We start from the raw sequence: 23,033 nt of genomic DNA, 5'->3' as shown, positions 1-23,033 counted from the left end.
ACACATTTAACTTTTCCCAAATGCTTGATTAACATTTTTTGAATACTTGTTCAACATTTTTTTTCAACTGCTTGATTAACATTTTTTAAATACATTTTTTTTGCAGGGTAACATTTTTTAAATACATAATCAAATTGTTTCATACACATTGTATTTTCTTTGTATACATCGTTCGTATACATGATAAATATTTTCTCTATACACATTTAACGTTTTTGCTGTCATGATTTCAAGATAAATGCTGGTTCAAATCAAGGTTTGGTTTTTTTTCCCATCATCTTGATAAGCCTATAATTCATGTAGTTCGAATGCATTCATATTATTTTTGTTTGGTTCATAGACAGAAAAAGTATGCTTTCTATAAATAAAGAGTATGATTCTAATGCTGAAAAACGTTAGAGAATGACTAAATGCATCAACTCAATTACAAATTTTACAGCCCCATTTTGCTTTTTGCGCAGGGCCCATAATTCCTGTAGACGGCACCGGCTCGTATACAGCCAGTGCTCCCTCAGATTCACAGCATGCCGCGACGCGAGATTTCGTTAGGACATTTTACAACACGAGGATAAAAGCTTCAGGTATACTCGTATGCCGCCCCGTTACAGGTATACTCGTATGCCGCCCATTTATATATCTGACATCAAACATACACGAGAAACATTTTGGCTGAGACAAATAACAATTGGTCAGCCAATATATCTACCATTGCAGACTCTGTGAATGTTACTCCACCGGTAATTATCAGTAACGGGATAACAACACTTGGTGCAAAGTCGGATACTGCACCCTGCAATGCTAATATCAGGTACGGAGTAGTACTCAAGTGGGGCAACATAATGATGTATCATCCATAAACACCTGAATAAAGTTGACAGGGAAGATTCTGAGGACCGGCCATCATAAAGGTTCCCCTCCGTTACCATGGATAACCTGGTGAACGAGCTTGTCTGGTAATCTCTTTGTCGCCTGAAATAAATGTAAAATTGTAAATGGGTTTATTATAAGGACGGGTCTAGTGAGCCCACATGGAAAATACAAATGAACATCACAAGACTTGGCATGCCAAAAGATTAATCCTTCATCACGTTGTGCTATTAAAAGTAGTGCCCCCTCCCAAGCTACACGGAAGGTTCTCTTCTAGAAGGTCTCTTGCTTAGCACACATGGATTAAAACCACTTTGATCAGCTCCCAGTGGGATCCAGCCAAATCCAAATGGATCAGCAGGGTTCAGCCCGGCTGGGGATTTATCCCGGACCACTATTTTCAGTGCATTCGGCTACACCTGTCCCTCAAAATCCCGTCCAAACCCCTCTCAATCCCGGTCATTCGACCGGGGTAAAAAACCAAAGTTCAAGAAAGCGCTAGGCGTTCATTATGCGTTTGGCGACCTACTTGCGCTTTTCTAGCTTAGGCGTGATTAGGCGAAATTAGGCGTTACTACTGTAGCTTGAAGAAATAAGCTAGATGGGCTGGCCGAGCCCATTAAACCACAGGCCCATCTTCCTCTTCTCCTACTAAACCTCTCGTATGTGCACAGTCGACAGAAAGCTAGGTTTCCTCCTCACGCCGCCTCTTCCCCTTGTCCTCTCTCCCTTCTGCCTCGCTCTCCCGCTTCCTCTACCCCTCCCTTGATATCTCGCCGGAGAAGCTCGATCCCTCGCCGGAGATGCTCGATTTGTCGTCGGAGTGGTTGAATCCTCGCCGGCAAGGATGAATCCTCACAGGGGAGGTCAAATCCTCGCAGGGGAGATTGATTTCTCGCCTGAGAAACATGATTCCTCGCCGGCCGCTTTTTTGAGCGCCTAGGGCCAAAGCGAGGCGTTATGCCAACGCCCAGCGCTTAAGCGCACCTAGGCGAGCGCCTAATAGCGCCTTCTTGAACAGTGTAAAAAACTACGCCTTCCGATCCATGATATCAATCCCGAGCCATACATTCTCTTCAGCAAAAAATAGAAGAAGAAAAAACAATACTCATCCGATTCCGCTTGCAATTTTAGAGGCCAAGGCAGTAGAAGAACAATGATCCCATATTCAGTGCCCCCTTATCGGCGGCTTTCTCACCGACCAATTTTTAGGGTTGTTGGGTTCTTAGATATTGCTTTGGATTCCGACATCGATCCACCAGCAAGGGTTTTAACCCAATTACAAAGGAGATGAACACAAGAGGCTCTCAATCCATTGTTGAGCCTACACTTTGGTAAAGTTATAGATAAATTAAAGAAGGGTCTAATCAAAAGCATCATTCTCGGAAAAGAAAGCCTATTTGGTTTGAACTGCAGCTGTTGCATTGGAGATGGACAGCTGAGATGCTTGTCATTGGCGTGCAACACATTCACTTAAGCTATGGGCCTTTGGATCGCCCAGAGAACGGTCAGATGTGCTAGGTACCACTTCCGGGCCCGACAACTCCCCCGGATCAAAGATCTGACTTGGCCTAAGAGTCCTCCCAGGCTGCTACTTCGATTGGAAAGTTAATCCATGTGATGAGCCATTGCACAGTGCACAGGATATCAACTTCCTTTCTTCAAGGGGGTGGGGGTGGGGGGCGAGGGGGGCAGAATGGTGCCATCAGCTGCTAGAAGTGCAAGATTTGGATTTGGCGCTGCTTTTGGCCGAAGTGGTACTCCAGTTGGCTGACATGGAATGGGTCATGTAGTTGACAGCCTTCTGGAAAAAGCAGCTTCTAAGAGACGAAGTCAGGAAAGGAAGAAACCCACCGGGCCACCACCGCGTCGCCCTCTTCTGGCGACTTGGGGGGAGAAAACCCTAGCCGCCACCTCCTCCTCCCCTCTCCCTCCTTGTCTTGCCACCGCCAGAGGGGCTCATCGGCGAAGCTTGGGCAGACCCAAGGACGGCGGCGGGGCACAACTCCGGCTAGTTTGGAAAGTCGGTGGCGGCTCCGTTCCATGGTTCCGGCGGCCGTGTGTGGTGTGCTGGTGGCGTGCAGTGGTGATGTGGGATCCTAACGGTGTGGTGATGCGTTGCCAGGAGCGCTCGGGAGATCGGGCCCGATCTGGTCCCAGCCGGGCCTGAGGAGGTGCGTGTGGCGAAGGGGCTCGTGGCAGGCTGTCGCAGGCGAGATGCAGCTCGGTGGCAGACATGCTTGGGATGCCCATCGCACGATGGACCTAAAGCCATCGTAGCATGGGCTTCATGCAATCACGACGTCACCGTCGCCGCCACCATAGATCTTAGCCAAGATGTCCCCACGAGCAAACTCCCATTATCGTTTTTCGTTCTTGTCCATGTTCCTAGGATCTATGAACATGATTGCATGGTCCTTAAACTACTTTTTTGCTTCTTTGCTCCTCGACCACCAATGCAAGCTTTTGCTCCTCAAGCTCAATATTTTTTTATTTTTTCTTCGGCCTCTAATGCAAGTCTTTTCATCTCAATTTCAAGTCTTCTTCCTTCCGCTAGCACCTTCCTCTCTTCAGCTGCCGCCTTTGCCTTCCACTTCTCCTCCATCATCTTCATCTCATAGAAGCAATTCAATTTATCCTCCTTCCAGTCGGCCGCCAATGCCCTCTTCACATCCACCATCGCAATCGATTCTTCTTTTTATGCTCTAACACGAACACTCTTCTTGGTTTGCTTTGCATTTTTTTCTTCCATCGGTTGGACAAGCGGAGTGGATGGGTTCTCAGAATTTTACCTTGCAAGGCATTTCATCGAGCATGTTGGCGTCGCTCCAACCTTGCAGGGCATTTCATCGAGCATGTTGGCGTCGCTCCAGGTCTCGTCTGAATCCGGCTTGGCGTCAGCCGCCGGAGGTGGAGGGGATGGTCCCGTGGCAGCAACAAACACAACAGTAGTCGTCCGCGTCGCGGAACGCCAAGGGGGGAGCTTCCCAGCAACCGCATCCTTCTTTGTGGCGGCCACCGCGCTGTCACCACCTTAGCTAACTGCCGACGGCCCATTTGTCGGCTGGCTGGGACAAGGACGATATGGTGGTGCCGACGGAGTAACCGGTGACTGAGCTGGCTCAATGAGGTTCTTGCCTTGGTGCCGTCACTTTGGTCCTAGCGCAGTCAAATTCGCGGCCAACGGTTGGTCCCCGACACTGGCGAGGGTGGCCGGGGGTGTGGCGGGGTGAGGGTTTTCATTCCACTGGTCATCGAGGCCGGGGGTAGCGGTGGCGGCGGTCAGGAAAGCTGCGGGCGAGCGGGAAGACTGCGTGGCTGCCTATTTTTAGGACTAAATTTGAGAGAGTGAGGAGGCATTTTTTTTGGTGGGGGGGGGGGGGAGCCATATTCGAGGGATTCAACTTTTTGAGGCATCTGCTAGTTGCTGCTTAATTCCCTAAAACAAAAACAAATGTTTCATGCACTAGCCAACGCAACCAAAAGTCCGAACTGATGGAAGGGCTAGGCAATCCACATACACTTCAACACCCCCTCCCGCGTGTGACGCGGGAAGTAACACGTGAATAAGCTCAAAGGTATGGCTCAAGAAGCCTATACGTGGACACAAAGGGGGCAGCAACAATTTCTGAATAAATTGTGAAGGCCAGGACTTGAACTAAGGACCTTAGGTCCTGATACCATGTTAAGCTTCATGCCCTAACCAACGCAACCAAAAGTCCAAACTGATGGAAAGGGCTAGGCAATCCACATATACACTTCAACATACTCAAAACTTGACTTTTGAGGGATCTGTTAGAGATGCTCTTAGGAATGTGTGCCCGTAAGGTTGAAGTTTGAGGTAAACCATGTCAGCCATTTGCAGTGTTCTTTCTTTCCTATGCTTGTTAGGATGCTTTTTCAGTCTTGCCAGAGCTTGAAGAAGATTCCCAAACTGAACATCACTTCAGTATATTCTCTGTCAGTAGAAGGATTGTTTCATGTTCATGTAGAAGTGACATCTCTGCAATTAGGGGTGGTGGTCTGCCATACAATGCTTGAAAGTGAACCGTTTTGAGGGTGGCGTCAAAGCTTGGGTTGTACCACTACTCAGCCAGAGGACCAATTTTGTCATTTATATGCGTTCATTGAAGGACATGCTTCTTAGGTAATTTGTGTTGGTTAATCCTGGCACGTTAGCTAGTCTAGTTAGGACTTAGTTTGTGTACTGTTTCGCTTCCCGTTTTTAGCTGTTCTCCCTTGGCGCGTGAGACATACATGTGGGAGCTACGCCCCACACGAACGAGCTGAACCCAAGCCCGAGTCAGTGGGATGGCATGGAAGAATCGGGTGCGGCACACGATCAGCACAATCGTCTTTCCCTTTGGGTAAATAGAAGGGACAAGAAGAAAAGCTGCAATGCAGCACAAAATTCTCATGTGTTCCATGTGCTTGCATTCTGTCTGATCATCTGCGGCGGCGTACCGCACTCCCCAGCAGGCCAAGTCCCCGGCAACAGAGCCCCTGTAGCTCATTCACGACGACCTTTGTGGGCCAATCTCGCAGCCAACGCTATGCAGGAGGCGTACTTCCTTCTGATTGACGACTACAGCCACTTAGCGTAGTTGGTTCAGCTGTCGACCAAGCACAACCATCGTAGACCACGTCTTTACATCACCCCTCGATTTGATTCAGGTAGGTCATCGAGGGAGCCTCTACGATTAGCCAGCTTCAAGCCCCAATCAAGCATGACCCCGGCGAGACCTCCATGGCTCCGAATCCGCCGCCCCCTAACGCAGGCAGTGGCCTGGGATGGTGGCCAGTAATTCAATTATTTTAGACGCAGTTAGGTTTTGTTAGAAAAACCAGTTAGTTATGATGACCCACCATTGCGGCTGTAACTTCCGTGATTGTAAAGCAGTTTGTTTTAAAAAAATAAAGGATAAACTTTCACTATAGAAAAAAGGGAGTTAGCTTTCTGTGATGTAGTAGTCGTGACTGTAGCCGCAGCAGTTCCATCTACAAAAAGTAGAGCAGTTTTCTTTTGAAAAAACTTTCACTTCCAAAAAGGGAGTTAGCTTTTATGTTATGTAGCAGTTCGCTGTGTAAAAAGGGAAAAAGTTGGTGAGAAAAAAATGCAGCTGTTCACTCAGGCAAAAAAAGCAACAATCCGCTACTGAACACTCAGACAGTTTGCTATGCAAAGAGCCGTGGAAGTTAACTCATCCAAATTCAGAAGTTAGCATGTAAAAAGAAGTTGGATTAAAAAAAATGGAAGTTCAATATAGAAATAAATCTGAGATAAAAATGCCCGCTTGGGAGTTTCACAATGTGACCTCGGGCAGTTCACTCGTTAGGTATGATCAGTTCCACTTCCTGGTTTCCAGCAATTATGCATTTGCGTGCTATAGCAGTTGACTTTATATTTTCAAGTAGGCGAGATGTGTTTTATTTTCATGTAGACAAAAACATGCAGAAAGTTAAGATTTTCAAGTAGCCGAGATGTGTTTTTATTTACACGGTCATGGCAGTTCGGCAGTTTGCTCCTTCATCCAGGGCAGTCCGCTATTTTTCAGTAGGGTAGCTAGCATCTTCCCGTAACAGTTCGGGCATTACAATGATGTATCATTTGCATCACTCGACAAACGGTTGAAATTTCGTAGAAAATACTTTTAGAAACTGACCTTAAACCTGTAGGTTTTTGGAAAATGTTCAACATGAAATCGCCTTATCAACAGCTTTCCAACAAACTATCCCTTTCGTCGTTCCAATAAACGGTGTAAATTTTTCGGCCAAACTCTGTGCAGAAAAAAGTCCGAGGGCAGTTGTTATAAAAGAACGTGCAGTTAGCTTTTTTTTGTTTCCGCCACCGGCAGTTAGGAAAGGGTCACAGAATAGGATCCGGCAGGTTGTAGAATAGTTAGAATGCACACACACACACTCACTTGAATTTTTCCTCTGCTCTTGCTACTAACAGAATCAAGCAAGTGAATCAGTAAGGTGCTACGTAAGATGTAATGATGTACACTATGAATTAAAGCTAAAGAGTAATAGGACAGCAGACCTGGAAATGCCTCATATGCAAAATTGGCTCACACCCAACCTCCGCAACCAATTTCCCAAGGGAAGTCTTAGCATTCAATCGACTAGCCTGATAAACAGATAAACTGTTGTCTTCACCAGGAAGCTGCTGGCAGATTTTAAGTAGCGACTCGAGAGAATTCATCTGCGAACAATGGAACATTTATATCATGAGCCCACAATTAATCATCGGAAATTCAGGGTGATACCAGGAAACACATTGTACATTAACTGCCAGAGAAGATCACACATCTTACAAGATCAGAGCAACTGAACAACTGCTACATTACCAAAACAAACAACAGTCGACATCGAACCTGCTCGTATGAATACTTGAGGAGTTCCAGATGAACATAATCCAAAAGAGGGCAAAACATTAATATAGAGAGCAAAATGAATTTATGACTATGACAAAATAAATTTATTGATATTATGTTGAACTCATTGAATGTCAAATCGCAAATTATCAGTAAAAGAAAAGGGAGAAGCCAGACCTTCATGTAAGGGCATGACGCACAGCCACCATGGATAGAGCACCCTTCACCAGAAAACACACCAGGCACAATATTAATCTGTTCTAAATCATTCGCTACTGAAGAGCCGGAATCTTGGGAATCATCAATAGATGTCTTAGAAATTGCGTCTGACGAAACAGGGAACACAATTTCTACTTCAATGCTAGCACCTTCTTTGGAAGATTCATAGGAGTCAAATAATTGCCGGACAGCAGCAACAATCGAAGTGATCATTCCTGATTCTGTTCCCAATACAAACTGAAGATGATCATCAACATTCCGATCCAGAGCTTGCTTCAAATGGTATTTAATGAAATCTAAGATATTCTGAGTGGATCCAACTACTCCCATTCCTCTCGTCTTTGCTTCCATTGACAAAGAGAACATTTCTCCTGGGACTTCAAAGTGTGCAGTTAGAAATGCATCACAGTATTCCTCCTTTATTTTTTCCACAACTTCATGGCCAAACATATCATGCACAATACAGTTACCATTCTGCACATATATATATATGCAAACAATGTCATACATGCAAAAACTGCAGAATTAGAAGTACGATGTTATGATGTGTGTGTGTGTACGAGGGAGGGAGGGAGGGAGGGAGGGAGGGAGGACCATGACCTGTGAAGGAGGCGAGCTGGGAAACTGGCTACCGCCGCCTGCTAGGCCCCAACCGCAACCCGCAACCCTCAGCCATCTCGCCTCAGAACATTCTGCCCCCCTCCCTCCCTCCCTCCCTCCCTCTCTCTCTCTCTCTCTCTCTCTCTCTCTCTATTCTGATCACGGGATGAGAATATTATTCTGATCACAACCTGACCTGCCCAGGCAGTAGTACGTTGAACTTCCTCTAGTGCTAGGTTGAACTTCCGCACACATTGCCCAAATGGGGCTTGTGATATACCGTTGAAAAGCTATGGACACGAGTATCATGACCCAAGTTAAAATTTTGACAAAATGTAAGCGGTTTAAGAGCAGTTTTGAAAACCGTTTTTTCTTCATACAAAAAATGTGAATCGTATTTTCGATCACATTTCTAAACCGTTTATCGGAATGAGGCAAATAATATGGCGTTGGAAAGCTGCAGCAAAACCGCTCCTTCCACATGTTGAAAGTTTTCTCTAATTCCCTATGGTTAAAGAGTAATTTGGAAAATCGTAAAATTTCACAAACCAAACAGTCTAGTTCATATTTTCGACGATATTTCTAAACGGCTAATCCAATTGAGGCAAATGATATGGCGTTGAAAAGCTTATGAAAATGCACTACTTTTTCATGTTGAAAGTTTTTTCTAATTTTGAATGGTTTAAGAGTAATTTTAAAAACGGTACAAGTTCCACCGAGTTCGTATTTTCGAGTTAATTTTTTAACCGTACGTCCGAATGCAACAAATGATATGGCATTGGAAAGCTTGAGGAAATGCGAAACTTTTTGGTATATATTGTTTCTCCCAGTTCCTTACAGTTTTAAGATAATTTTGAAAATGGCTAAAAACGTATTTTCGCCGTAATTTCTACACGGAATGGGGCAAATAATATACCGTTGAAAAGCTACGGAAAATGCGAAACTTTTTCATGTTGGTTTTCTCTGATTCCTGGCCGTTTTCAAGTAATTTCGAAAACGACGAGATCATGCGCTCTGCCTTTATCCCGAAACAGATTTTTCGAAAATGCACCGCGTGAAGAACTTGAACTTCTCGACATGTCTACTTGAACTTCACTTTGTTTTTCACGTGCTTTTTTTTCTCGTAGCTCTCCATCCACTCACCGGAATTGAGCAAGTGATATACCGATGGAAAGCTGTTGTAGACACGCAACTTTCCCGTGTTGATCATTTTTTCATACTTGCGACGGTTTTAAAAGTTTTTCATCTGAAATTCATTCAATGTAGTAGTTGAACTTCCTGCTGTTTTCACGTTGAACTTCTGTGACGTATTTTCGTTTGTAATTTTCTCATCCATTCGTTAGTGTTACACAAATGATATTCCTTTTGTACAAACTTCTCTCACAATAATTTTTTTAACTTTCTCCGACCGAGGACTTGAACTTATAACAACAAAAAATTTGGACCTTGCCTTTTAATTCATTTTTCTCATATTACACACATACCATGTAGTACATGACCTTTTTTTATTTTTATAATTTGAATTTTTTCTTTTTGAAATCATATTGCTCCCAAATAATAACTGAATTTCTTTTGTGGATTGAGAGAATTATTTTAAAATGCAAAAAACAATTTCCTTTTTGTGTTTTTTAACATGGAAATACAAGGTGAACCTCTTTTGCAAGAACTTTTGAACTTCCTCGGACAGAGCACTTGAACTTCTTTCAACAAACCTTTTAAGCTTTTGTTTTTCTATACTTTTATTCTCACCTGAAATGCATTCCTTGCAGTAGTTGAACTTCTCCACCTTGAACTTCTGTCACGTATTTTTGTTCAACCTCTCTCACAAGAATTTTTGAACTTTCTCGGGTCGAGCACTTGAACTTCTAGCAACAAAACATTAGGCTTTGCATTTTCATTCTTTTTTTAATACAAAATGCACACCGTGTAGTACGTGAACTTCTGGCAGTTATCAATTTGAACTTTTGAGATCATGCGTTCTGCCTTCATTGGAAAAATAGAAGTCTTCGAAAATGCACTTCGTGAAGAGGTTGAACTTCTGGAGCAGTTCTTTTTGAACTTCACTCTATTTTTCACGTGTTGTTCTTTACCCATAACTCCCCAGCCACTTACCGGAATTGAGCAAATGATATACCGATGGAAAGCTGTTGAAAACACGCAACTTTCACGTGTTGATCATTTTTTCATACTCGTGGCGGTTCAAAAGAATCTTTTCAATACATAAAAACGTGTTTTAATTGGTATACGTGAAACTTCTAAATCGTACATCGAAATGTAGCATATAATACATCGTTGGAAAGCTTATAAATAGGAACAACTTTTTGATGTAGATAGTTGTTACAAATTCGTTGCCGTTTGAGAGCAGTACTAAAAATGACAAAAACAACGTCGTTTTTGCCTTTTTTAACTTGTAATTGAAGGTCGCACGTCTCGCACTAGAGATCTTGAACTGCACCGGGAGGAGGACGTGAACTTCTTGTAACAAACCTTTTAGGCTTTTAGTTTTTTTATTCTCATCCGAAGGGCATTTGGTGTAGTAGTTGGACTGCTTGCTGTTTTCACGCTGAACTTCTGTCACGTATTTTTGTTCGTAAATCCTCACCCGTTCATCGGATTTGTACAACATTTTTTGGTGTATTTTTGCACATGTAAATACACGGTGAACCTCCTTCACAATAATTTTTTAACTTTCCTGGGCCGACCACGTGAATTTCTAGCAAAAGTCTTTTTAGAAAGTCTGAGTTTTTTATATACTTTGAACTTCTCTGTTATTTCAATTTGAACTTCTTAGTCTTATTCTTAGAAAAAATTGTTTTTAAATAGGCACCAAACATTTCTTTAGAAATTGAACTTCATATATTTATTTTTCCTAGGAACGGAAAGAATTTAAGTTTCCCATGTATATCAACTACTCCTTTTTTTTATTTGATCTTCTTCATTTTTATTCTTTAGTAACAATGAAAGTTTGAGCTTTTTTTGGTAAATATCGAACTTCTCTAATTTTGTAATTTGGACTTCTTGATTATTTCTTTTAGTAACAAAAATATCCTAGTTTTGTAATAAATTTGGACCGTCCGTTTATTTAAATTTGAACTTCTAGAGTTTTTTAGTTTAGAAACTTTGAAAGTCCCTTTTTATAATTTTTTGAGCTTCTCTATTTTTAAAATTTGAACATCTTGTTTTTTATTTTTAGAAACAGTTAAATATCCACTTTTCTAAGTGTTTCTTTTATTTTTGAACTGCTCTGTTATTTTTGTTTGAACTTCCTATGATCCTCTTGTTAGCGGATTTGGATTTTCCCATTTCTACACATCGAACTACTGCATTATTTTATTTTGAACTTCTTGTTTCCATTCTTTAATAACGAGGAAATTTAAATTTTGTATAAACATCGAACTGCTCGTCTTTTTTAATTTGGACTTCTTGGTTTTGTTTCTTTTAGTAACAGAAAAAATCCTAGTTTTCTAATAAACATCAAGCCACTCCATTTTTTAATTTAAACTTCTAGTTTTTTTAACCTTTTAAGTACCTTCTCACCATTTTAGGTACATTTTTTCCATTGACAGGTTTGATTTTTTCCAACCTCCCGAATTTGGTTTATTTATATGCATCAACGTTCCTGGAGGAGAATACTTGAACAATTTTTAAATTATCATTATGTTACATGTGGGCTCTGCGTTTTTACTCCTCAGGGATGACCATATAAGCATCAGGAATTCAAGAACATGTACTTTTCAATACATCTTTTTCAGAAATGCACCCTTTTACTCTATGCGAACTTCAGCTTTTTTTATACATGAACTTTATTGTGGATTTCATTTTATTTCTGCATGCAAATTTCGTACACGGACTTTTTATCGTGTTGCATATTTTTCAACCTTGTCAATTCTTATTTTGGGATAATTAGATTTATGCCCCTAGTTGTGTCCCACTCGTCTGTTTTACCCTTAATTCCAAAAAGTCACCGGTTTTGTCCAAGTCACTTTGCTCCTCTTATGCTTTTGCCCTTTAATCGTTTTATCGTCAGTTCGGAAACTTCATAACTAATTCATACTAAATTAGAAAAATACAAATAAGATACCAAAATGTTCGGAAAAACATCACCTATATGTGAGTGTCATTTGCATTCATGAAAAAAGTGTTGGAAAGTGCACATCCGAGTTTTAGCTCTTATGCTACCACCATGAATAGTAAAATCTAAAAAAGTTCAAAAAATTCAAAAAAAATTTGGTGGCAAAGAATGACAAATGTTTTAAGTGCCTGCCAAGTTTCATCACGAAATAACATTCGTGGGTGCCGCGGCAAAAAAAAACAATCAACACTCCAAAATAGATTATTTTTTTGCCGCGACTTCCACGAATGTCGTTCCTTGATGAAACTTGGCAAGCACTTAGAACATTTGTCGTTCTTCGCCACCATATTTTTTTTGAATTTTTTTGAATATTTTCAGATTTTACTACTCATGGAGGTATCAAAAGAGCTAAAACTCGGATGTGCACTTTCCAACACTTTTTTCATGAATGGAAATGACACTGACATATAGGTGATGTTTTTCTGAACATTTTGGTATCTCATTTGCATTTTTCTGATTTAGTATGAATTAGTTATGAAGTTTTCAAACTGACGGTCAAACGGTCAAAGGGCAAAAGCATAAGAGAAGCAAAGTGACTTGGACAGAACCGGTGACTTTTGGGAATTAGGGGTAAAACAGGCGAGTGGGACACAACTAGGGGCAAACTCACGCTAGTTCAAAAAAGAACCGATAGATATTCACGGACATGCTTCATGCACCAACAGAAATAATGCATTTTTTATTAAAATCAATAAAAGCCAAAATGTCTATATATCTCTGCGACATAGCCCAACTAGGAGGTACTTTTCATCCTCAGCCCCAGGGCATGAGCATACAAACAGAGGAACGCATCAGTTCTTGTTTTTCCACGCATAAGAAATGTGAACATTGTTTTTGTTGCAGACATAAAACATCTCTATAATTTTCAACAAAGTCTCTGTTGTGCGTCTGATTCAATAGCATAGGGCGGGTAGGGACTGCCATGAACTGAAGCTCGCGCTGTGCTCGGCCTCAAAGTTTACTCTGTACATTTTGTAGTTTGCAGAAAATTGCTTGCTAGTTAATCTAACAAAATTCTAAACGAATCAGCTCATAGGACATAGGGATTGACAAGTGATCGAGCTCCTGGCCGTGAAATCTCAACCTCTACTTCCTCAGCTTCGCGGTTGTGCTACAAGAACAGAATGATGACAACTTGCAAATGCCCACAAGAAGATAAGGCTGGAGGCATCTCTCTCGGCACGAAATGCCTTTTCCAGAAAAAATCCTTGATGGTGGCCGCCTGAAACAAAACACCGCCATTGATGACAATTTGTGACTACATGTATTTCTTGTAATCCCAACTGTATTTAGAAGACCAAGTATCCACAGTAGGTTCAAGCTTTTTAGGCATATGTACCAGCAGGTTGAGACCTCCTGCAGCTGCAGGTCGAGACCTCCCCCAGCAGGTCGAGACCTCCCCTAGCTGCAGGTCGGCCAATGGGATGGGGATTGGGGAGGTGAGCGGGACTGGACCCGGACACCGCTGCCATCGCTGGTTAGGGGGAGACCTTTTGCGCGATGCAGGAGACGATGCAAAGGCGCCAGTGGAGATTGACCGGTCGGGGGAGTAGCAGTTGACCTGCAGGAGCATGGGATCTGCTCTGCTTCTGGAGGTCTGACCACGGAGAGGCGCTGCCTGGATGAGTGGCGGCAGGAGGCTCGTCGGGGCCATGGGCAGGGAACGGCTGTAGGAGATGCGTCCGGGGTCCGGGTGGGAGCGACGGCGGGTGGCGCGCCGGAGCCAGGCGGTCAACAGCGGGTGGCGCGTCGAGGCCGTGAGGGCGGTGGGGGTGGCGCGTCGAGGCAGTAGGGGCAGCGGAGGGTGGCGCGCCGGAGGCAGGGGGTCGGTGCCGGGCAGCGCGTCGAGGCGTCGGAGGGTGGCACCATAGGTACGGGTCGGTGGCTCACCGAAGCTAGGGGCGGCGGTGGGTGGTCACAAGGATCGGGGCAGAGAGATGGTCTGGTGGATCGACGGCGCGTGATGGTGCGGGGGGGGGGGGGGGGGGGTCCAGGGGGAGGCGGCGGCGCGGTGGCCGGATTCGGGGTCGGAGGTGGCGCGGCGACCGGATCCAGGGTCAGAGGTGGCGCGTCGGCCGATTTCCTGCCAGGTGCGGCGCGGCTCGGCAGTGGACGTGGTGGTGGGGGTGGTGGATGGTGGACGAGGGAGTGGTTGGACAAGGGGCTCTGCTTTTTTTAGTTCAGGAACGTCCCTGCGGCTCCTATATAGGCACTCCGTGATCCAAATAGTTATTCTAATCCTGGGATTAGAATAGTGCCACCCTATAGGTAAAACTGTGTCTATCATAGCTTGCCACAGAACTAGTTAAGGCTTGCTAAACCTTTAACGGTTTAAAAGTAAGTAAAAAATATAAAATAAATAGGGGAGCCTCACTCTAATATAATAAGATGATCCAACGGTGTGATTGTGAAAATATGCATTTATGTGTCCTCAGCGAAAAAAACAAGCATTTCAGCTCACTGCAGGATCAATATATATTGAAAATTTTGTTCTTTTTTCCAGGACACATGCGGTCATATTTTTTCAATCCCTCCGTTGGATCATGTTATATTATAGGTGTGTTGGTTCAGTATTTTTTTCAGGATTTTTGAGAACTTTTACACCGTCGAAAACCTTAACTAGTTCTGTGGCAAGCTATTGTAGAAAATCCTACTCATATATATATATATACACACACACGGATTGACTATTCGTCACCCTGAGTGAGGAATAGTTATTCTTCACCGCCCCCACCCCCCTTATTTTAACATCAATGCATCATAATTTTACGTTCCGTAAATTTTGTCTTATTCCGTAAAAAATATTTTATGTTACGTAAAATTACAAATGTAAAAACATAAAATGCAATTTTTCTGGTCTTATGACCTTTTTTTTCTTATGCCAAATTTTACGTAGTGAATCAATATGAATGTAACTATTTGTATTTCAAATGTAATAATTTATTTATGGAATGATCATAAGATTACCTCGGGTGAAGAATAACTTATTTTGCACCTTGTTTGGGGGCACATAGGTGCCCAGGCACCTTGCCTAGATGTCGTTCGATTGCATCGTGATTGTGTTGTGATGCTGGGTATATGGGTTATTGGATTTGATCTGTTAATAAATGAGCTTATATTTTAATTTGTATCTTTGTCGGAAAAAAACTTTCCATACTTGTTTGCATGGTTTTGATGTGTGTCAATTATGTCAATAGATTACCTTCCATAGATGTTTGCATGGCGTACCTTATAGGAAAAGAGAAATCTGATTATTTAATGTGCGTCACAATTGTACATTAGTGAGATCAAGTCTATACCAATATAAAAAGACCCAAAGAGGCAGATCCAATTAATCTCGGCCATCAAACCATGCCAATCCAATGACCTACATTGCTTCAATGATGAGCTCTCAACATGTTGAGCGTGCAATTGATAGCATACCAAATATCAACATCTATATTAATCTCATAATTAACACGTAACTGATATCCTACCTAATATCAACGTGCAGTTGATTTTCTCCCTAATATCAACGTGCATTGCACGTGCTCATTTACTAGTAATAGAAAAGCTTCCATACTATTGCTGTGTAAAATATAGTAAGAACTTTTAGCACTTTGTATGCAGGGATTTTTATGTGAGTATATAGTCATTAGATTTTTCTGTATGTATCTGTCCCAACATTTCTCTACAGCTACGTTCCTGGTGTGAAATATATGAGTTCATACCTCAATAATAGAGATATTATACCTAATTGTTTTTCCATATTCCCTAAATCTACATACCCAGGCGTGAAATATATTAATATATACCCCAATAATATGTAGGTATTATACCTAATTGTTTTGAAGTACATAGTCCAAAAATAAGTGGGTATGCGGAATTGAATTATATGCGTACATACCCCAATATTTCTCTACAACTATATACCTATTCTGTACAACTACATAACCTGGCGTAAAATATATGACTACATACCCCAATGATACATAGGTATTATACCTAATTCCTTTTGCATATTTCGCTACATACCTCGGCGTGAAATATATGAGTACATACCCGAATAATATGTAGGTATTATACCTAATTGTTATTATATGAGTACATACTCCAATAATATGTAGGTATTATACCAAATATATGAGTACATACCCCAATAATATGTACGTATTATACCTCGGTGTGAAATATATGAGTACATACCCCAATAATACGGGTATATACTCGCCAAATGATATGACATTGGGAGGATCCAATACAATTACGGATATGTGAGAGTACTCAATATGTTTTTAGGTATGTGCATGCTCATCATATTTATCTACAAGTGCATACCCTCATGTGAGAATTATGAGTACATACCCAATGATACATAGGTATTATATGTAGTCACAAAGCGTGTATGATACCTACTTTTTTTTGGATGTATGTGTACACAAATTTGAGGGCATGGTACCGAATCAATTTCAGTGTATAGTCACAAATACGTAGTGTACAACTTCTGGATGAAAATGTATGAGAGAAGGAAAGCAATAAAGGAGATGTACTAATTCAGGGAATTTCTCATACATGGAAAGTCTTGCATGCAAATACTAGGAAACAAATCAGAATTTCTAGAAAATGCACCAACGGGTTGGACCCGATCAAGGTGCCAGGCACCTAGGTGGCCCAAACATTTTACATATATATATATAGGGAAAATGCATCCTACTACCGGGTGTAGTTACACCCATGTCTCATATACTACCATGTGGTAGTATATATATTACTCATTTTTAGTATGTTCATATACTATATCTAAGATACTCCAAAGCGAGTTATGTGAAAAAATTGGATGTGAGCCCATGTTTTTATCATATTTGTGAAATACGTACATATTTGTAGATAAAAAGGAGTATCATCAAAATATAATACATACTACCTAAAAAATAGTATATATACTACCTAAAAATTCTTACATACTACATACTACTCCCTCCGTCCCAAAATAAGTGACTCAAGTTTATACTAACTTTGTACTAAAGTTAGTACAAAGTTGAGTCACTTATTTTGGGACGGAGGGAGTACATACTACGCATACATACACCCCGGTATGATGGATACTACCTAAAACGTACAAAACAAAAATGGGAGTAACTACACCCGGTAGTAGGAAACATTTGTCCTATATTTGTGTGTGTGCGGAATTGTTGTTATCATAGCTTACTGAAGAAATAGTTATCTTAGCCACAAGCCTTTAACTTGTGATTCATGCCGGGTAGGAAATGAGAAAAAGTTGAAAGCATTTTGCTGATTTTTTGCGGTCCATTTGGCAGGAAAAAGCTGCAGAGGTGGGGGCAGCGTACTGGGTGGTAGTCCAACTAATGCATACAGTTTGAGCGTTGGGTTAGGACATCTCAACACCGTGCCGCAAATCCCCCACAAATTCCGGACCGTGGTGTCCGGGCCATTTTTGCCATCCAATGCAGTGCCTCATATGTCCGCGGAAGGAAGACGACTCCGACGGCAGCGGCGACGTCGACGGAGCGGACTACGGAGATCCCGCCAGCCAGGGAGACCATGCTTATGAGGTTACCGTCCGATACCTTGCTTAGTTTTTCTTTTTTTGAGATTTTAGTTTAACTTTTGGATACCGTGGAATTAAGATGATGAGCCATACAATGAAGCTATGGGAGAGTCATTGAGCACCGCTTAAGAAGAATGACAAGCGTGACCAAAAATCAATTTGGTTTCATGCCTGGGAGGTCGACCATGGAAGCCATTTTCTTGGTACGACAACTTATGGAGAGATACAGGGAGCAAAGGAAGGACTTGCATATGGTGTTCATTGACTTGGAGAAGGCCTATGATAAGATACCGCGGAATGTCATGTGGTGGGCCTTGGAGAAACACAAAGTCCCAGCAAAGTACATTACCCTCATCAAGGACATGTATGATAATGCTGTGACAAGTGTTCGAACAAATGATGACGACACTGACGACTTCCCGATTAAGATAGGACTGCATCAGGGGTCAGCTTTGAGCCCTTATCTTTTTGCCTTGGTGATGGATGAGGTCACAAGGGATATACAAGGAGATATCCCATGGTGTATGCTCTTTGCAAATGATGTGGTGCTAGATGACGATAGTCGGACGGGGGTAAATAGGAAGTTAGAGTTATGGAGACAAACCTTGGAATCGAAAGGGTTTAGGCTTAGTAGAACTAAAACCGAGTACATGATGTGCGGTTTCAGTACTACTAGATGTGAGGAGGAGGAGGTTAGCCTTGATGGGCAGGTGGTACCTCAGAAGGACACCTTCGATATTTGGGGTCAATGCTATAGGAGGATGGGGGTATTGATGAAGATGGGAACCATCGAATCAAAGCCGGATGGATGAAGTGGCGGCAAGCTTCTAGCATTCTCTGTGACAAGAGAGTGCCACAAAAGCTAAAAGGCAAGTTCTACAAGACGGCGGTTCGACCTGCAATGTTGTATGTCGCTGAGTGTTGGCCGACTAAAAGGCAACATGTTCAACAGTTAGGTGTGGCGGAGATGCGTATGTTGAGATGGATGTGTGGCCACACGAGGAAGGATCGAGTCCGGAATGATGATATACGAGATAGAGTTGGGGTAGCACCAATTGAAGAGAAGCTTGTCCAACATCGTCTGAAATGGTTTGGGCATATTCAGCGCAGGCCTCCGGAAGCTCCAGTGCAAAGCGGACGGCTAAAGCGTGCGGAGAATGTCAAGAGAGGTCCGGGTAGACCGGGAGGAGTCCGTTAAGAGAGACCTGAAGGATTGGAGTATCACCAAAGAACTAGCTATGGACAGGGGTGCGTGGAAGCTTGCTATCCATGTGCCAGAGCCATGAGTTGGCCGCGAGATCTTATGGGTTTCACCTCTAGCCTACCCCAACTTGTTTGGGACTATTTAACTTGTCAAAATCATCCGGTTTTAATGTAGTATGTCAAACTTTGCATGAATTAGGTCCGGTTTGCACGAAATTCGTCCGGTTCGTTCAATTTTCGATTGAAATGCGGGCGGACGTTTCAGGCATGTGGTTGGGTGGCCGGCTCCCGTATCCACGTGGTGGAACCTTTAGGTGAAACGGGGAAGGGCTGCTGCGCGTCTGCTGGCTGCTGTTGAGCACACTGTGCAGATGACGTGACAAGTCATGGGCATGTGGGTGGGTTTGTAAAGGTTTTCGTCCAATTGTCTGCTAGTTAACTGGGCAACTCTCACTTTCTGCTTATAACTAATAAAAAATGCAGTTGCACTGGATTTTTGGCTAGTCATACAATGTGCAGGCATGAGTACCATACTCTAATGTTCAGTTTAACTGCATAAAATGCATGCAAGAAAGCGAGAATAGACTGTCTAATTTAGCACAGCAAAAGGTACAGAATCAGACAAACCTGATAGTAATGAAGACGTTGTAATAATGAACTTATAGTTTTCCTGTTGTGATCTGGATGTATCTCTGTAATCTCTTCATCTGACATGATAGTCATTCTCTTAAATAGGTCTGCTATGTTCGCACCCATATAGGAATCAGGACCATACCAGACATTAAGATCTGGTATTTCGGCAAATGCCTACAAGGTAGGTGGACAAGTGAGCATAATGACCTAATAAAGAGATAAATATAATAAACCTTGCTGGAAAATAATGCAATGCAAATCCACCAAGATATATAATACTGATACAAGTCAAACGACTACCTGTAGTATAGTTGCAACAACATTGGAAGAGGTACAGGTTATCGTAGGAACAAGTTCATGAGTATGAGCTTTTGTTTCCAGCGAGGTATTGATATAAATGACATGTAAAGAAGGAGGAGATCTTGATGCCGTCTTAAGAAAATGTGTATAAGCAGAACTTGAAGCAGCATCTGCCAAGGAACAGCCTATTTGCTCGCTGGACATTCTATAAACACCAACCTGCGTACGAATCAGTAAACGAAGGGGTGAGAGACAGAGCGAGAGAGATGGAGGGAGGGAGGGAGGGAGTGGGGGTCAAATAAATAAGACATAAACAGCTGTGGGTTATCAAATCATTGGGAATTCGAAATATGATAGTGTCCACTAATAGTTAGGTTACAGTTCTCTAAATTGCCAGTCTTGACTGGTTTTTATAATGCAGTAAAGTAACAACAAAACAAAATTTACTATGTCAAGAATCCAGTCAAAAAACAACAATGACATATGATGGTCCCATGTAACGCCATTTCACCAACAGGATATATCGAAGTGCATATAAATACTCCCTAGAGCTTAACTCTTGTGCTGTGTTATGTCCACAATGACAACATATATAATACCACAAGACTTCGCAATACATAGTGAAAGTCAATGATACTAACTGATAAAAATACCTGAGTAAATCCTGCTTGATCAAGTATTGCACGGACATTTTCCGACATGAAGTCAACACCTAGCACAGCAATATATTTGCATCCTGCTTCAGCCATCTGAACAGCACTATCTGCCATTACCAATGAGTCGGATATGTGAATGTGGGGCCATTGCCTCTTTGCAGCAGTTAGTATGCCTTGCACCTCAGGATCCATGTAGAAATGGGCCACAATTCCAATTTGTTTCTCTCTGAGGGCATTCACAAGCTCGGAAATCTTGGACTGGTCAGGAGATAAAAACTTCGCCTGCAAAATTAATAATTAAAACTAGTCATCGTGTCTTTATACTCCATGAAGAGACAGCAACAAACTTACACTACAAAATATGTAGCATTTAACTTATCTTTCATTTGCTAAGATTTTAAATTAAAACTTAAATAACTTTGCAGATATCAGCATCTTTCAGTGGGCGTTTAGCCTTTCACATTTTTCTCTCGGCTACTCCCTCCGTCCCATAATATAAGAGCGTATTTGTGTCAAAAACGCTCTTATATTATGGGACGGAGGAAGTATATTGTAAGGTTTAAGGTTTGTTATTCTTAACTTGATGAATGGTCTATTCCATAAATATCAAAAAGTGATAGTCGGTGCCCCTTTGGCAAGGATTTTCCTGCCAAAGTAATAACATCTCCAATAGATGGTTTCTTTCAGATCGTTAGGAAGATCATTCACATCATTCAATTTTTGGTAGATTTAGAAAGAAAGAAAGAAACTGTAATCTCCAACAACAAATGTTCTTATGTCTGGATCTGAAATATCTCACGTGCACCCTTCTAAGAAATGGAGGTGTACTATTACAAATCATCTTTTAAAGATGCTCTAACGGTTGATCCTTCTAACTGTTGCAGCTCTTTTAGGCAAAGTAAAGACTTGCATCTTTTTTTCCAAAGAGGCGCCCTTTCATTGTCAGAAAAGAACGAAGCATGTAAGTAAGAAATATGTGTGGTGCATACTGAATATGCCCAAGCAACTCCACACAAAGTAGAAGGTAAGAGTCACGCCGACACAGACACTGTCGATCCAATTATTATAGCCATAGTCTCCATTCTTGACCATACACATAGCTATGACCACATCGCAGATTCTAGAAAAAGGAAAAAAGGCGAAACGCAACAACCAATAGAAAAGCACCTTTATAATTATCCGATGCCATTATAGTGAGGAAGGTCAATTTGCACCCAGCTTTGGCAGATTCTACACGTCATATATTCAAGCCCGCCACTGCTTTCTTGGCTAGTATTTCTTAGTCAAACATGTGAGTACTAATTTCCAATTTGTGGGGACATGGACACGTCTTTTCCATGAGATCATGGAGAAAAACCAACTGACTAACAGCAATAAGCTAGCCGAAAGAAAGAGCGCTCACCTTGGCCTCGGCGTAGCTTCCTTGCGCGCGGACGGCGCCGTCCCGGCCGATCACGAGCGACGGGAACGGCTCCCCAGGACGCCTGCCCTCGCGCGCCGCAATGGCTGCCCGCGCCCGCTTCTGCATGCCGACGAGCACGTTGTGCCACGTATTGACCCGGGACCGCGCCCCCGCGGCCACACCGAGCGGCGCGAGATCGGCGGGGTCCACGTCGAGCACCTCCTCGGGGCCCGCGCCGTCGAGCGCGGAGACGAGGCAGGAACAGTACCCGCGCGAGAGCTCGGAGTCGGAGTCGGCCGCGAACCGCATGCGTCCCGAGCGGTCGCAGCTGCCCAGGAGCCAGACCTGCGTGACGCACCCCATGACGCGGTTGGCCGCGACGCGGTCCGCCTGGGGCAGCCGCGGGAGCGCGGCCGCGTACGCGAGCAGGCGGCGCGCGCGGTCGGCGTCCGGGAGAGCGCCGAACTCCTCGGCGAGCAGGCGGAGGCGGAGGCGCGGAGGAGCGACCTCCTCCTCATCGGACGCAGTGCACGGGAGGGGCGAGGGCGGAGGAGAGGCGTGGGAGTGAGAGCAGCAGACGGCAAGGGAGCCGCGGGTGCGTGGAAGGCTGCGAGAGGGGTTGAGTGGCGGGAGGAGGCGGGGCTTCGTGGAGAAGGCGACGAAGGAAGCGACGGCGGCGAGGGTGGAGGTGTCCATGGAGATGGAGGTGGTGTGGTGCGGGGACATAGAGGTAGCGCGTTTTATTGGAAACGACTTGAGATGGGTGGGAGGAGGCGGCGCAGGCTGTGCGCGTCCTTTTTGTGGGGGACCGAGGCATGGTTCTTTGATCCGGGGCTGGCAGGGTTTGGGTCTTTTTTTTCTTTTATTTTTTTCTTTTGAGGAGGAGGTTTGGGTCTTCTTTTTTTGCCAAAGAGCAGGGTTTGGGTCTTCTTTTTTGCCAAAAGGCAGGGTCTGGAATTGGAATGGGTGCCGGTGGAGCCAAGTTGTGCACCGTGACCTATGTAGACATATGTTTTTTTTTTTTTTGCGAATACTATGTAGACCTATGTAGTTGGGAATTCAAGACCTTTGACCATTTGGGGAAGAACCTCATGCA

The 23,033-nt window shown here is 43.2% G+C and overlaps 1 protein-coding gene and 1 long non-coding RNA gene across 4 annotated transcripts; both read right to left on the bottom strand.

Moving 5' to 3' along the window:
• Window positions 1-611: 611 nt before the first annotated feature.
• Window positions 612-22,749, bottom strand: LOC109762835 (quinolinate synthase, chloroplastic). Of its 3 annotated transcripts, none has more exons than XR_012184479.1 (7): window positions 21,938-22,749; window positions 20,533-20,817; window positions 19,880-20,098; window positions 19,574-19,753; window positions 7,185-7,937; window positions 6,911-7,072; window positions 612-969 (listed from the first exon to the last, which is right to left on the bottom strand). XR_012184479.1 is itself a non-coding variant. In XM_020321716.4 (7 exons), exons 1-7 carry the CDS (start codon window positions 22,661-22,663, stop codon window positions 901-903), a joined length of 2,157 nt encoding a protein of 718 aa, XP_020177305.1. In that variant the 5' UTR covers window positions 22,664-22,749; the 3' UTR covers window positions 612-900. The 3 variants fall into 3 exon arrangements, 1 of the variants encoding a protein (XP_020177305.1); XR_012184480.1 differs by having other exon boundaries at window positions 6,531-7,072; window positions 7,422-7,937; XM_020321716.4 differs by having other exon boundaries at window positions 7,422-7,937.
• LOC141023350 (uncharacterized) lies at window positions 9,525-14,669 on the bottom strand. The gene is made up of 2 exons (XR_012184481.1): window positions 12,739-14,669; window positions 9,525-11,980 (listed from the first exon to the last, which is right to left on the bottom strand). It is a non-coding gene; the product is annotated as an uncharacterized lncRNA (long non-coding RNA).
• Window positions 22,750-23,033: the final 284 nt, after the last annotated feature.

The sequence above is a fragment of the Aegilops tauschii genome, chromosome 5, assembly GCF_002575655.3.
Source record: "Aegilops tauschii subsp. strangulata cultivar AL8/78 chromosome 5, Aet v6.0, whole genome shotgun sequence".
NCBI lineage: Eukaryota > Viridiplantae > Streptophyta > Magnoliopsida > Poales > Poaceae > Aegilops > Aegilops tauschii.
The sequence above is the reverse complement of the archived record's forward strand: the minus strand, read 5'-3'. Positions and strand labels throughout refer to the sequence as shown.